This window comes from Pieris brassicae, chromosome 7 (genome assembly GCF_905147105.1).
Source record: "Pieris brassicae chromosome 7, ilPieBrab1.1, whole genome shotgun sequence".
In the NCBI taxonomy this organism is placed as follows: domain Eukaryota; kingdom Metazoa; phylum Arthropoda; class Insecta; order Lepidoptera; family Pieridae; genus Pieris; species Pieris brassicae.
In genome coordinates this window covers 845,270-860,233 of record NC_059671.1, presented here as the reverse complement: position 1 = coordinate 860,233, position 14,964 = coordinate 845,270, and the positions used below count along the sequence as shown (strand labels likewise).

Sequence of the window (14,964 nt, the reverse complement as noted above, 5' to 3'; positions counted from 1 at the left end):
GATTATCGTAAAGAATCCATTTTTCATCACAGGTAATGATTCGGTTTAAAATACCTTCATTATTGTGCCGGTTCAGTAATGTAACGCAGCAGTCGACGCGCGTTTGCCGGTTTTGTTCAGTCTATTCGTGAGGTACCCACCTTTCAAGCTTTTTAATCTTTTAATCCCAATTTGCTTCAAGTGAATTAAAACAGTTTTATCACTAACACCGCAGGCTGCAGCTAATTCCGACGTGACGTGGTTTGCGATAGATCCGCTTTCACAATAACCTTCAATACTTCATTATCAACTTGGGTCTCAGGCCGTCCACGGGGCTTGTTCTGTAGGTCGAAATTGCCAGAACGAAAACGTTGGAACCAAAAACGAACTGTGTTTTCTTTTGCAACATGACCGCCATACACATCATTCACCCTTCGAGTCGTTTCCGCAGTACTAGTGCCACGGCCGAACTCGTACTCGTAAATAATGCAATACCAATTTCCATTTTGTAAAATGAGTGACGCAAACAAAAAAAAAACAGAAAAAAACAAATGAATGACGGTCATCGAAGCACAAATACATGAGTAAAAAGCTGTACAAATTTGAATTTGGAATTCCTTACCAAAGAGAACATCGTGATTAAAGTGGCCAGTACGAAATACGCCAATTTCATATGTAAGGACCTAATATTTGAGAAGGCGTTAAGTCAACAATATTTTTAAATTTATTTAGTTAAGAACTAGATTTCGTAGGATTTTGTTGAGTAACTGCGACGAAAATTTGATTTTAGGTTTAGATTTTTAGTGAACATCAGATCACAATTCAATTGATGTTGTTTTTAAGTTAATTAAAACGATTTTTTATTTACATACAAATATAATTTAGCAAATGCATATTTACGACTACTCTAAGATTACATTTATTATGGTAGTGACAGTTTTTTTAAAGAAAAGGGAACAAACAGCTCAATGCTAGAGGGCTCGCGAGTGCGGTGCGGGCCTATATGCAAAATATGTTCATTAAGATTTTTTATCCATGTGTTAATCAGTGCAATTAACAGGTGAAAATTAAAAGACAATATTTTATAAATAATTTATTTATGTAAATTACAGTCCATTAACCGATCACACACGTACATACAATATAAAATACTTTAAACCTTTCGTTGATACATAATACTTTATTTAAATTATTTATTCGGACATAAAATGGTTTTAATCTATAGAGAAAACAGACTTATTTAGTTAAGTTGCCAGACACATTACTGAAATCTACATGCCGCACACATAAGCTGCCAGTTTATATAATACATTAATGAAATTGTATATAATTCGTGCTTATGTAGCGTAGATTACTTCAAAAAGTACATTTTGAAGTCAAAACGATAAATTTTTTTTATCTGTGGAGTCTTTATGACTGGCAACCCGACTATTATGTTCGCATTGTCTATGACATAAAGGACTAACTTCCCACGCTTTTAGTTTTGCGATTCAAAAGTTTTATCCGTTCCATTTTTTTACGGCACAGATTACAATGCGCTTAATCTGTATGCAATACGCACAGACTATAAACGAAAAAGTTCTATTAAGTCTATAAATTTAAAATTATTATAAGCTCTATAGTATTAGACACTGAATCTTAATAATTTATTAGTGGTGATAAGGTGAGAAACAATTCACACGCAATTTATTCATTAAACACAAGTCCTTACATTACATACCCGATGTACTTATAACATAAATGCGACAAATGAACTATTAGCTTTGAAAATCAAAACTAAAATTTCCAAGGTGAAATCACAGACAATTTTCACACAAGAGCAGCTCTGCTATTTTTGTTCCCCTCTAGATTGTTCGAGCTCTATGGTTTCAAAATTCTTTGGTAGACAGAGTGAATCAAAATTAGTAGACAAAATTTCCTATTGTAAATATAATTTTCATATAGAGATACACATATCTTAATTATATACTAAATATACGGTCTACCAAACAACTTAAATTACTCGCTACATTCCAAAAACAGTTAAATGTGGTCACGCGTGAAAATTAATATACCATATAATGTAATGTATATAAATATGAGTTCATGATAAATAAATTGTAATTGCGTTCTATACTAAAGTACTTTTCGTCTCTTTCTGTCACACTGTGATGAAAAGAGACAGATGTAACTATTAAGATAAAACTGTGCAATTAGATATTTTTTTATGAAAAATTCCTTTATCAACGTAGATATGTAATTTCTCAACGATGTAAGAAATATATACTTGAATACGTAGGTAATGTGAGATGTAGGGGTAGCAAAAAAAAAAGTTTGATCTATTTTTTATGAAAAATTCCTTTATCAACGTAGATATGTAATTTCTCAACGATGTAAGAAATATATACTTGAATACGTATGTAATGATAGATGTAGGGGTAGCAAAAAAAGTTTGATCTATTTTTTATGAAAAATTCCTTTATAAACGTAGATATGTAATTTCTCAACGATATAAGAAATATATACTTGAATACGTATGTAATGATAGATGTAGGGGTAGCAAAAAAAAGTTTGATCTATTTTTTATGAAAAATTCCTTTATCAACGTAGATATGTAATTTCTCAACGATATAAGAAATATATACTTGAATGCGTAGGTAATGTGAGATGTAGGGGTAGCAAAAAAAAAGTTTGATCTAATGAAAGATTATAAATTTAGCTATAGTGACCACACCCACACTGAATCCGCGTCCAACTAAAAAGCAGAACACTTTTCTAAGAAGCGTTGGACAACTGAATAACACGACGCACTAACTGCAAAATATTTCAAATTCCACTGATTCAAAATAATTTTAGGAAATTTAAGGTTAAATTAAATATCGTAAGTCAGTAGATTATAAAATACAATTGCAAAATTATTCTTTACGCGGTTTTCGTTTCCTCTGTCCATCACCAGCGCCCTCCGTGTCTATGAGGGGCGCGCTCTGAAACAAACAATTGTTTACAACAATAGCTCAAACGGATTTACCCAAGTTCCTGAACGAAAAAAAAACAATTATTCTAGCTTAAAACACTTAACTATAGATTATATGTTAAGAAACAATATTTGCTTTAGATTGTTAATGTCATGTGTCAAAACTGACACTCATAGATTATAGATTATTGAGAGCTTAAGAGAAACACTTTTCGAACGGATTAAAGCTATGTATTATTTTTTAAACTTATAGTTATTTACACCGTGACCACGCACACTGAAAAGTACGCGAAACGTCGGAAAAAAAAGTTTTAAAAATAATACATAGCTTTAATCCGTTCAAAAACTGTTTTTGTTAATGTGTAAAAGCTATTTTAACAAAAGACAACTATTGAGAGTTTGTTGGTCTGTGGAAAACGAGGCAAGTTTTGGCGAGCAGTTGTTATAATTGTTTAAAGAACTTTCTTATTTAAGTTTAAATCTTTTTTATATAATTATTTCATGTAAGTGATTGATTTTTAAATTTAAACTAGAAATGCATCGGATACCGCAATATTTTCAAATTTCGCACTTTAAAAAATTAATGTAATGCATCTTGTTTGAGCTAGTGCGTTGCAAACGAGGCACGGATTCTGTCACTAGCGTCTTCCATTTCGCTGGACCCTTCAGTTGGCTTTCGCTAACTGCTATCGCGCGTAGTTTTCGATACCAAATTGAATAAAATACACTTACAAAATTCTTAATTTCAACAACTAAACCTTAAATCTTATTCAAAGTTACTGTTTAAATTTTTCAAATAATCATTATATATGTTTAAAACAAACGGTGAGTTTCACCAGTACAATACTCGAAACAGTAGAAATCCAAGCGTACGATCAACTCTAGAAGATCCACTCCTTATATGGAAATTATTACCGTTTTTACAACAAATACGAAAAAAATCAAACGATTATCTAAATGATCATAATCCTGAAATTGATTTGCTCCAGTTGCAACAATCTTTATGACTAAAAATCAGAGAACAAATATTTTAAAAAGACAAATAAATATTACCTCCTTAGTATCATCCGGTCCCTCTAAATCAGCCTTGCTCTGTTTCTCTTTTTCCGCACTCTCGTCTGTCTTCTCTTCCTCCCTCTCCTCGTCGGATTGGTGAGGGTCGTCCTCCACCACTGCATCAGTTTTCTTAACGTCTTCCACTTCTAGTTCTTGCTGTATTATATAAAAAAAACTGTTAAGTTTCTGTTATTTTTTTATAAACTTCATGTTTAGTTGATTTTTTAAATTGTTTCGTTTTGATTAATAATCCATTAGAAGCATTCGACATACTTTATGTCGTATTTTAAATAAGCCCAAATGATCCAATTCATCAAAATCAGTTTAGTCATTTTCGAGATGACAATATTCACGTGTCATTCATGCATTTTATTTGGTAATTAAAGTTTTTTAAATTAAATACAGGATGTCCCAAAAGTCGACGTCAAGTCGAAATTTTCTCATAGGTAATGCCACGCCAGTTATTAGAAAAATAAAAAAAAAATTAAGTCATGTATTTTTAATGTTATGGAAATTTTCCTTTTATTCCAGAAAATGCACACCATGTGACAGTTTTTTCATTCCTGTTGTTACAAATATTTACTTTTTGCCAATTTTTCTTCTCTTACGTCATCCCGAATAGTGTTTTATGTAACCTGTGATCCTAAACCCTGTGCCGATGACTCCAACTTGTAGGAAAATGTCATTTTATACCGTACCAAGTTTTCAAAATTAATTTTTCGCACTAGTTCAAGTGATCGTCCTGAAAAAAAAAAGTACTACTCCAGTTTGGCAAGCAGCAGCAGCAAGCAGACTTTAAAAGTTAGCGCATTTAATAAGGATTCTAACGTGGTATAACACTTACTTCATTATTTCTTAGATCGGCCATTTTTTTTTGTTAAACAAAGTCTGTTTTTAACAAGCTCTTTGAAAATACAACAAACGATTGTAGCGCACCCAAAACGTTCCTAATGTGGACTGGAATTTTGAACGGAAGAGTCATAGGGCCTTTTGAGTTACCAGAAGTTTTAAATGCTGAAATTTATTTAGATTTCTTACAAAATCATTTGACGCTTCCTATTTTACGAGATATGTGGTTCCAGCAAGATGGTTGTCCAGCGCATTACAGCCGCTTAGTTCGAAACCACCTTAACGAGGAGTATCCAGACAGATGGATAGGGCGGGGTGGTACGCTCACCCGATTTAAAACCTCTTGATTTTTCTTACTGGGGAGCAGTAAAGGAAAAAGTCTATTCCAAGTCGATTCAAAATGTAGAAGAGCTTAGACAGAGAATAGCGGAAGCAGTAGAATTTGTGAATAATGGACGATTTGCCCGCTTCATCTTTTTTAAGGAGATGTCGAGCCTGTATTGCAGCTGAAGGACGGCAATTTGAGCATCTTTTATAAAAAAAAGTAATAAATCTAAACATAAAAAAGAAAATGTCTATTTTACTTATTTGCGTCCGTATGTCATAAGCGTCACTATCTGTCTCGCTCACACTTTACGCCATCTTATTTAAACCACGCTGTGGTCATTAGGAACGTTTTGGGTGCGCTACAATCATTTGTTGTAATTTCAAAGAGATTGTTAAAAACAGACTTTGTTTAACAAAAAAAAATGGCCGATCTAAGAAATAATGAAGTAAGTGTTATACCACGTTAGAATCCTTATTAAATGCGCTAACTTTTAAAGTCTGCTTGCTGCTGCTGCTTGCCAAACTGGAGTAGTACTTTTTTTTTTCAGGACGATCACTTGAACTAGTGCGAAAAATTAATTTTGAAAACTTGGTACGGTATAAAATGACATTTTCCTACAAGTTGGAGTCATCGGCACAGGGTTTACGATCACAGGTTACATAAAGCACTATTCGGGATGACGTAAGAGAAGAAAAATTGGCAAAAAGTAGATATTTGTAACAACAGGAATGAAAAAACTGTCATATGGTGTACATTTTCTGGAATAAAAGGAAAATATCCATAACTTCAAAAATACATGACTTAATTTTTTTTTTAATGTTTCTGATAACTGGTGTGGCATTACCTATGAGAAAATTTCGACTTGACGTCGACTTTTGGGACACCCTGTATATTTTGTACTTACAGTTCTAGGTCCACAGCACATGTAGGCCACAAAGCCCACAATGATGAACGAGCCGATGATGACCACGGCATACACCCAGGGATTCTCGCCCGCGAACTTCAGACCTCGCTCCACCAACGATTCCTGTCGATAGCTCTAGACTAGCATCTACTCAAACAAACTACCAAACCGGCACTAGCCAAATACTGAACCAGCTCTGCGCGCTCTTAGACCTGGGCCTCCGACTTCTGGATCTGATCTTTTGTGCCTGACACACGCCGCCGACTTATTGGGTTCAAGCCGGTTTGCTAACGTTTTACGTCCTTCACAGTCCAGTAATTTAAGCTTAAATTAGGTAAGAATCTCGGAATTTGAGATAATCAGCTGTAAGACTGTAAATACTTGTAGACAAAATGATAAAATATAATATAATAGTTAATAAAAATCGAAACATATTTATATGTGTATGGCGCGTTTTCGACCGGAGGCCTCTATCGCGAAAACGGTTGACCGTATAAAAAAAAATTTTTAAGAAAATTTGTAGAGAATGTTGTATACTACAATATTGATAATAAACACAAGGAGCCAAAAACCCATAGGAAATGAGATATTTACAACAAAAAAAACAGCGCAAAAAGACAATTTTTGTGACCTTTGACCTTGGAATTCGATAGTTGCGTATACCATATGTAGGTTTTTTTTTTAACTTTTAGGCTAATATACAAGTATTTACACACTTACAGCCGGTTATCTCGAATTCCGAGGCGAACTTGCTATAATGACTGGACTAGCATTGTTCCGGCGAGTGTCCATCTTCATATTTGATTTTGATGGGATTAAACGTTGAATTGTATTTGTCGTACGTAAACATAGTGAATTTTGACGTACAGTGCAAATATCATCCTTTATTTTATGATATATAAAATTTGGCTACACAAGTCTGTTTTTACATAATATTAAAAGAAAATAATTCATAATGTTTAGCTGATAATTTCTACTTCAAGACATAAAAAAAAATAAAAAAAAAAAACAGAAAAAAAAATCGAAACTGGATAGAAATTATTTTTTACTACTGACTTTATTGTGAATATATTTTTGTACTAAGAAGACAAATTATTAAATGTTAACCATTTAACCCCTATTTTACATTATTTTAACTGAAATTGTATATTATTTTCAACATCAATTTGACGTAAATGTCATATCACAATCAAAAATATCTTGATAACCTAATTAATTTATTATTTTACTCTTTGGAGTAGACTTGGGCGGTGAGATTCCGTACAAAGTACCGAGATTCTATTATTATTGATATAATTAGACTTCCTGACGTACGTGCTCAATATCCATTATAAACATTTATACTAAAAGCACCGAGCCAAAGCCAAATAAACTACAAAACATCGCGAGCCTAGACGCCTAAGACTCGAGCCGGTCTAAACAACCTCTCTGGACCTCCCCAGCAAGTAAACGATGTAGAGGGTGACAGGCACCGCACTGTACAGGGCGTACATGGCCCAGTAGCCCGGCTTGTATTGAGTGGCGGTCAGAATTTTACCCCAAATGGTTTTCTACCGGAATACTTTGACATTAGTTTCGGAGTCACTTTAGTACAGCTAATATTATTTGTAAATTAAGTCTTTTGTTAAATTGTTTGATATCTCTTAAAATACTCACCGCCTGGCTAGTGATCCTGTCCCGTTTGAGTGTGTACGTCTGTCTGGCCCACTCCGCGGCCACCTCTTCATCGTCCGTGATGATCAAGTTGTCGAAGAGCAGCTGAGGCGACATCGACCACAGTTCGAAGCCGACGGCGGTCTGAAATCGTATAATTTACATATTAGGATATGCGGTCCCGGCCAATGTGTTTTAAAGTTACACAAGACTTTATTGGTAAAACATTTCATTTCGTCGTTCTGCTTCTTTCTTCTTCTTGCTCTTCCGTCGTTCATTCTTGCTCTTGAATAAAAATTTTCTGTATCAGCATAAGACAGGTTGATAATATGTTAAGATTTTTGTAAATGTGTGCAATGGGAGTTTGTAAATGTGTGCAATGGGAGTTTGTAAATGTGTGTAATGGGAGTTTGTAAATGTATGTAATGGGAGTTTGTAAATGTGTGCAATGGGAGTTTGTAAATGTATGTAATGGGAGTTTGTAAATGTGTGCAATGGGAGTTTGTAAATGTATGTAATGGGAGTTTGTAAATGTGTGTAATGGGAGTTTGTAAATGTATGTAATGGGAGTTTGTAAATGTGTGCAATGGGAGTTTGTAAATGTGTGCAATGGGAGTTTGTAAATGTGTGCAATGGGAGTTTGTAAATGTGTGCAATGGGAGTTTGTAAATGTGTGCAATGGGAGTTTGTAAATGTGTGCAATGGGAGTTTGTAAATGTGTGCAATGGGAGTTTGTAAATGTGTGCAATGGGAGTTTGTAAATGTGTGCAATGGGAGTTTGTAAATGTATGTAATGGGAGTTTCAAAAAGAAAGTGCCCGAGATGAAAGGACTTTCAGATCGGAAGGAGAAAAATCTTTGAGCAAAGAAAATTGATATGTATTGCGTTGTGTATGACGTGGTGTTGTCGGTGTTTGTTTCCAAAACATTCTGCATATACCTATTAAGTAAAGTTGTCTCAACGTTAAAAGTTTTGCTTCTATGAACAATTTTGAAGTTGCGCATGCGTAGATATACGTACCCGGTCTATCGTGTGTGATAGTGACCGGCGGATAGGGACGTCGGTCACTATCACACACAATAGACCAGATGTTAGTTCCATCGACACAATAGACATCCGTCTACAACGTAGGAGCCTACGAAATAGAACAACTTAGCAAATATCATTCACTAAAATAGACGTCACCGTTCTCCAAACACACCTGAACCATAACCAATAGTGCTTAGAGATACACCCAATACATAGACTATAAATGGGGATTGATCATCCAGATGGGCACAGACGATATCGGCCGTACAATATGCAATTGACCGACCGACCGAAAAATCAATCTCTAAACAATATAGCTTCTTTTTTCTTCAACTCTGATGAAGGTTTTTATGTGGAGTAAAATAAAATTATAGAAATATCTAATAAATTATGCAATATTTGTATATATAATATTAGTAAAAGCCGACAAAACTGTACTCACAATAGTGGTCATACGGAATGGGTGCTCGTCGTTGAAGTAATGTGGGTTTGGGATGCGTCGCGGGGTCCACTTGCCTTTGTAGTTGGGGTTCGGGATCAATGGCGCCCGCCATACACCCTGCAACATTTCATCTTAAAATATATAAATCTCCTGTCCGCGGTGGACTCCGAAACTACTTAACCGATTTTAAATTAAATTGCCACACCGTGACCAGTCTGGTCCAACTTAAGAGATAAGAAAGCTTAGATCTTGTCGATACTTTTCGACTGAATTGAGTAAGTGATCAATAGATGGCACTGCTATGGTAAACCGACAAACGTGTCATATAAGCTACAATTCAATATCATGATTACCTCGTGTTATTGAGGCTAAAGTATGAACTTTTTTAATTTTTGGTGTTAGCCAACCACGTGTTACTTAGACCGAAGTGTAAATCAAATTCAAATCATAGTGACGATAATATCAAAGTGAAATTATTCTTTCGTGTCACGGTATTAAGGCCAACTAAAACCACATTCAGGAAAAACGAAGTTCGCGGGGGCAGCTAGTTTATTTATAAAAAATCTGCACGAATACCACCGCGGCCGGTACATCATTCCTGCGTGTATTTTAATCAGTTTTTTATAGTGATACCGCCCATGGACGCTTTCAAAGACTCGCGAGTGCCTTGCCGACCTTAAATTTAATTCTAATAAACGTATTTTATTTCTATATTAACCGCACCTTTCGTAACATTTAGACTAATTAATCAGTCAAACACGAGGACACGTTTTACGGTATCGAGTGTTTAGAGTATGGAGTGACAACCCTACCGTACCTTATAGCTAGGGTTGGCAACGAGCGGCGCCTTCCACTCGCCACAGCCAGGGGCAGCGCTGCACAAGGGGTTGTCCACGAGAGGCGCTTCCCACTCCCCGTCCATCTCATCCTCCCAGTCAGACGGCTTCACCGCATCGGGGTCTGCAAAGAGTGGAGATGCACCATTTGTTATATATTTTAGTCGTAATTGCTTTAACATTTTACACATACACATAAACACAATCACACACATTTATATATAATTATTGTAAATTTTGCAACCTATTATAATAATAATTGTTTATCCAGCATACATTTTCACTACTTTTTTAAGTCAAGTCGATCCGAAGCGGTGGAGGCCTGATGACCTGTAACACAGGTGGTCTTAGCTTTAGCGGGCATCGTTCACACACAGACAAGCATTTCCCTCAATCAAAGAAAATAGAAGAAAAATAATAAATGCTACTTGTTTATGTATGAAGTATTTAAGACAGAATAAATAAAAATTATTATTATTATAGTTTTCTCATTTTTTACTTCCTTAGGTATAACTATATTTTCTTTCTTAGAATTTTTGTAGATAAAAATATTCAAGAAATATCACGAGTCTGTCATCCCCGTGGTAAGCGATACAATGAAAAAAGTTCAAACATTATTCAAAAGGACAAAAGTAAATAAAAAATATTAAATAAATTTAACTAAGTCGGCTACCTAAGACCTAATTCGGCTGTGTTGTGTGATGGTGTGAAAGTGCGTACGTACATACGTTCACGTACACAGGGCGTGTACGTGATGGTATATACGTGTGGTGCGCTCATGATGCAGGTGATTTAGCGCTATGGATATCCTTCATACAAGAATCATGCGTTACTTACAGTTACGCCATAATAAAGCGTGGTTGACCAGGGAAATTGGAAACGCCATCATGTTTATTTGTCATTTACATGGCCCAATGCTAATATTGTAAAAAATTCAAACGCAAATATAATTTAACAAACCAAACTTGTCAAATCGTCAAATATACAATATTGTGGTAAATTATACTCAAATACTTGTTAAATTTTCTTTTTTTTTAAATTTAAAGAAATAAGTAATTACTTTAAGTAGTTAGATTGTCTTAAGTATTTTAACATTATTACTTTGTTTAACTCAAAAAAACCTCAGTATGCATTATAATTTGTAAAATTTTTGTAAATATAAATCTCACCAGGTATCATCTCCGGTTCATTATCAAGCCAGCCTGTTGGTTTAACCGCGCTGGGATCAACAATCTGCGCCGGCGCATCTTCGTCCCAATCCTCTGGTTTGGTCGCTGTGGGGTCTACAATCTAGAAATATACAGAATTAGAGATAAAAAATTCTTCACCAATATAGACATTATCAGGAAGTAAATTTATGTTCTATAGGAACGGATCATTACTGAAAAAACTGCAAACAACTGGAAAGTTAATTCCTCAAGAGGAACCTTCTCTCCTTTAAGATGGATCTCGGGGACTAAGTTCAAATGAATGCTACATTAGGCTGGATAGTTAGCCGCAGTTACCTTTTCCCTCTCATCCCAGTCTTCGGGCTTCCTATCATTAGGGTCATCAATCTCCTCTGGTGGGTTCACTGCGGGGGTGAAGTCTTCTAACAGAGACCCGGAATTAACCTCCTTATTGTCCACCAGTATTGTGAATGTGTTGTCAGGACGAACAATTAATGTATAGAGATGAGGCTCTTTGTCTTTGTATATATCGTCTAGCCGCTGACTGAAAACAACAAATAAGTTAACAAATAAGTTGTATCATATTGAAAATTTACTTTCAAAGCTCTCTTGAGAGTCCGCAAGAGTCATGAAAACTCCACTTTTCTTCGCTAAGTAAAATAATACCGCCATTAATGATCTGCATGAATATTAATTAAAACCACAGCCCAATCACTATTTCTCTCTAGTTAAACATTTAAACTTGTGATAGGAATTAAACTTATAAGCATTAAAGCCTAGTTCTGGTTTGACAAACCCAAAGAAATCTATATATATATATATATAATTGAATCCCTATTCCCCTTGGTCACGTGAACGGCTGGACCGATTTTGCTTTTTTTTTGTTGTGTTTGTTATTATCAGGAAAAGATTCTTACAGAAAAAATTAAGAAAATTTAAGAATACATAACCACCACATTAAGTTATCATGACTTTTGTTACTATAGCAAACTTTTTTCATGTAACCTTATGTCGTCAAACATAACATTGACAGAATGCGAGCTGCAAATATCGTTAAAGAGGATGTAAGAAAAATGAATATTGTTTAAAACATTACGCTTCAATCGGAGTTATTACATTGATATATTACATATAAAATAATTACAGTAGCTAATTGTTTGTGGCATTAATCTTGAAAATTCATGTTTTTCACATGTGAAACATATAACTCGGAATACCAACAAAACTATTTATATACACAAAGCATTAGAATAAAAAACACTTTTTTTCTGAAATATTTTTTAAGTTATTATATCAATTCGAAATTAATATTCATAAAGACAGGACAACGTCTGTCGGGTCCACTAGTAAAATGTACGAAATTAGTCAATCACCAGTGTTTTCCAAAGTGGGGCCTACGCCTACAGTGGCGCAATTTGACTATTAAGCTATTTGATTTTTTTTAATTATTTGGAATTTCAATTTCCGTTTTACATTATGTTATCAACAATTTGCTTATTGTTCGTCAATAATGTCTTCCTAAAACCTATAGGCAGTAGGGCACTCACGTGGGCTTCTTGGCGTGTTTCTCCTCAATAGTACCATTCTTTGGATTCTGATGCTTGAAGATGAAGTGCAGTTTGTTGTCATTGCCGCACTTGTCTGGTCCGAACATTATTGTGTATGGAGTTTGGTCATGGAATTGTTTAAGATCATTCCGTGTGTTGACGCCTTTGGAGAGGAGCTTTAAGTACGCGCCACCACAGTTTTGGCCTTCCTGTAAAATAGTATAAAAAAAGATTAAACATAGTTTTATACATAAATGTTATTTTTCTTTCACTTATATATATATATATTTGTAATGATAAGTTTTTACATTAAGAACTATACGAGCCAAGGCTGTGCATTTTGCTCACTCAGGCTTCCTTAGTTTTATAAGCGTGGCGATTTCCTAAATCGTTGGAGATACGCCCCGCCAGCTAGACACTTAAATTGCAGTACTTAGTTTCATAGCAATTAACCAAGTCATAGAGTATACGTAGGCACTCTCTACAACGGTTAATTTACATTCGTTCGTTACTTAGCAATTAACATTTCATTATTTCACTAATATTTTAGGCAGGTAGGTAGTAAAACCAAGATATTATATTATTTAAAGCACTTCGATGACCCAGGAACAACATTATACAGGTTTTTTTAAAAGTAATATTAGTTTAAGAATAATTTATTCATGACATTCATTAAACTAATGAATGTCAAAAGCCATTAAATCATTTCTCATTTACATTTACACCTAGTTCTCAAATGAGCTTAGAAGAAAATAACTTCTTTTAAAGCTTTTTGACCTAGATGCTTGTAGCATACGAACTTTCCTTACCAACTTATCTACTAATAACAATAATTGGATTTCATCGCTATATCGTGACAAAGTTACAAAATCTCCAATCTATTTGAATGAATCGTATCCGCCGGAAACATTTGGAATTCAGTCTCCCTATACTTTTAAACAACCAATAGTTAAGTCCCATAGTAGTATGTACGTAACTTCCACAGTTAAACGCATTTAGGTAACGGTTAAAATGTTACATTCCCGTAAAATACCAATGTGTAATGATAGACTAACATTTAGATTTGCTTTCGGAAATCTCACTGAAATCCTTGGGACTGAGTTGCCCCAGTTCAAATATTTATGGTTGCTCTGCCTACAAACAATTTGTATGACTTAAAAGGAGTGGCGAAGAGTTTTCTCTTGCCAGTTCTTCTTGCCCGCTCTACACCCTTGATTTGGGAACTGGTAGTATATTTAGAATCAATTTAAGATGGTTTCTGTTGACGTTCATAATTGTACTTGGTTACCTACATAAATAAAGTTATTTTGAGTCTGAGTGCCTAACGCATAGCGGCGAGTAGTTACACACCCGAGATTGTTCTCTTTAAGGACAATTATTGCAATACATTTCATCCTGCTTAATAGAAGAAAAATGTTGTATTTAAAAATATGCTAAACAATATAAAGGTAATTGGCATATATTCAATTTTAGGATCGTATGTGTACGTAAATAGCATGATAACGTCAATGTTCTCGGCATGTTTATGATACTAAAAATGCGTGAGAAGTTTATTACCACACAGAACATAAAATTAAAACATAAAACACCACATTTAAATGTTAATCAAATGTCTTGTAACAATCTATGTATGTGTTCTGAACAATAAAGATAAAATCTAATCAAATAATTGCTTATCAACTTGTAAAACGTACTAGCAATAAAATAGTTTTAATAACCGATGCAATTATTCGCCTAGTAATAGTAATCCAGAAGCTCAAAACTTCTATCAGGAGATTTGGATGTCCGACTTTGACCAATCTTTTGTGCCTAAATCCCATTCATACTATGAATAACTAACATTACTTTAAAAGCGAGGTAAAGTTATTGATTTCTCCATAGGCAAAGACCCAACATTCGCCTCTTATTGCATGTTCTTGCGCAGTAAGCTGATAAGCCAATTAGTAGTGCATTGTAGGGATGCTAACCCATTTACAACGCTCCGGTCTTGTCGGACATTTATAGGTGTGTTGGAAATATTCCCTACTTTCTTTTAGCCAAATGGGTAGTCTGAATACATATTACCATAGGCGAAATGGTAAAGTAAACAATAACTATAGTAAAATTTACACTTTTCAAATATTGCTGGCAACCCTACTCTTTTATGTTATATGTTATAATATAACTGTGACTTGTATATTTTAAAATCCATTTTGTATTTAAAAATAAATTTTACTGCA

General features: G+C 34.5%; 1 protein-coding gene across 3 annotated transcripts in view; it reads right to left on the bottom strand.

Moving 5' to 3' along the window:
- Positions 1 to 1,648: 1,648 nt before the first annotated feature.
- LOC123712351 (calnexin) overlaps positions 1,649 to 14,964 on the bottom strand; it is a 19,848-nt gene continuing 6,532 nt past the window's right edge. For 2 of the 3 annotated variants that reach the window (XM_045665383.1, XM_045665380.1), the window contains exons 5-13: positions 12,746 to 12,954; positions 11,535 to 11,742; positions 11,199 to 11,319; positions 10,011 to 10,153; positions 9,194 to 9,310; positions 7,726 to 7,866; positions 7,494 to 7,619; positions 3,986 to 4,144; positions 1,649 to 2,942 (exon numbers count right to left, since the gene is read on the bottom strand). In XM_045665383.1, coding sequence (XP_045521339.1) covers positions 2,874 to 2,942; positions 3,986 to 4,144; positions 7,494 to 7,619; positions 7,726 to 7,866; positions 9,194 to 9,310; positions 10,011 to 10,153; positions 11,199 to 11,319; positions 11,535 to 11,742; positions 12,746 to 12,954 — 1,293 coding nt within the window. In that variant the 3' untranslated portion in view covers positions 1,649 to 2,873. Of the gene's footprint in view, positions 2,943 to 3,985; positions 4,145 to 6,069; positions 6,193 to 7,493; positions 7,620 to 7,725; positions 7,867 to 9,193; positions 9,311 to 10,010; positions 10,154 to 11,198; positions 11,320 to 11,534; positions 11,743 to 12,745; positions 12,955 to 14,964 lie in introns of all 3 variants that reach the window. The other variant, XM_045665381.1, reaches the window with a different exon arrangement.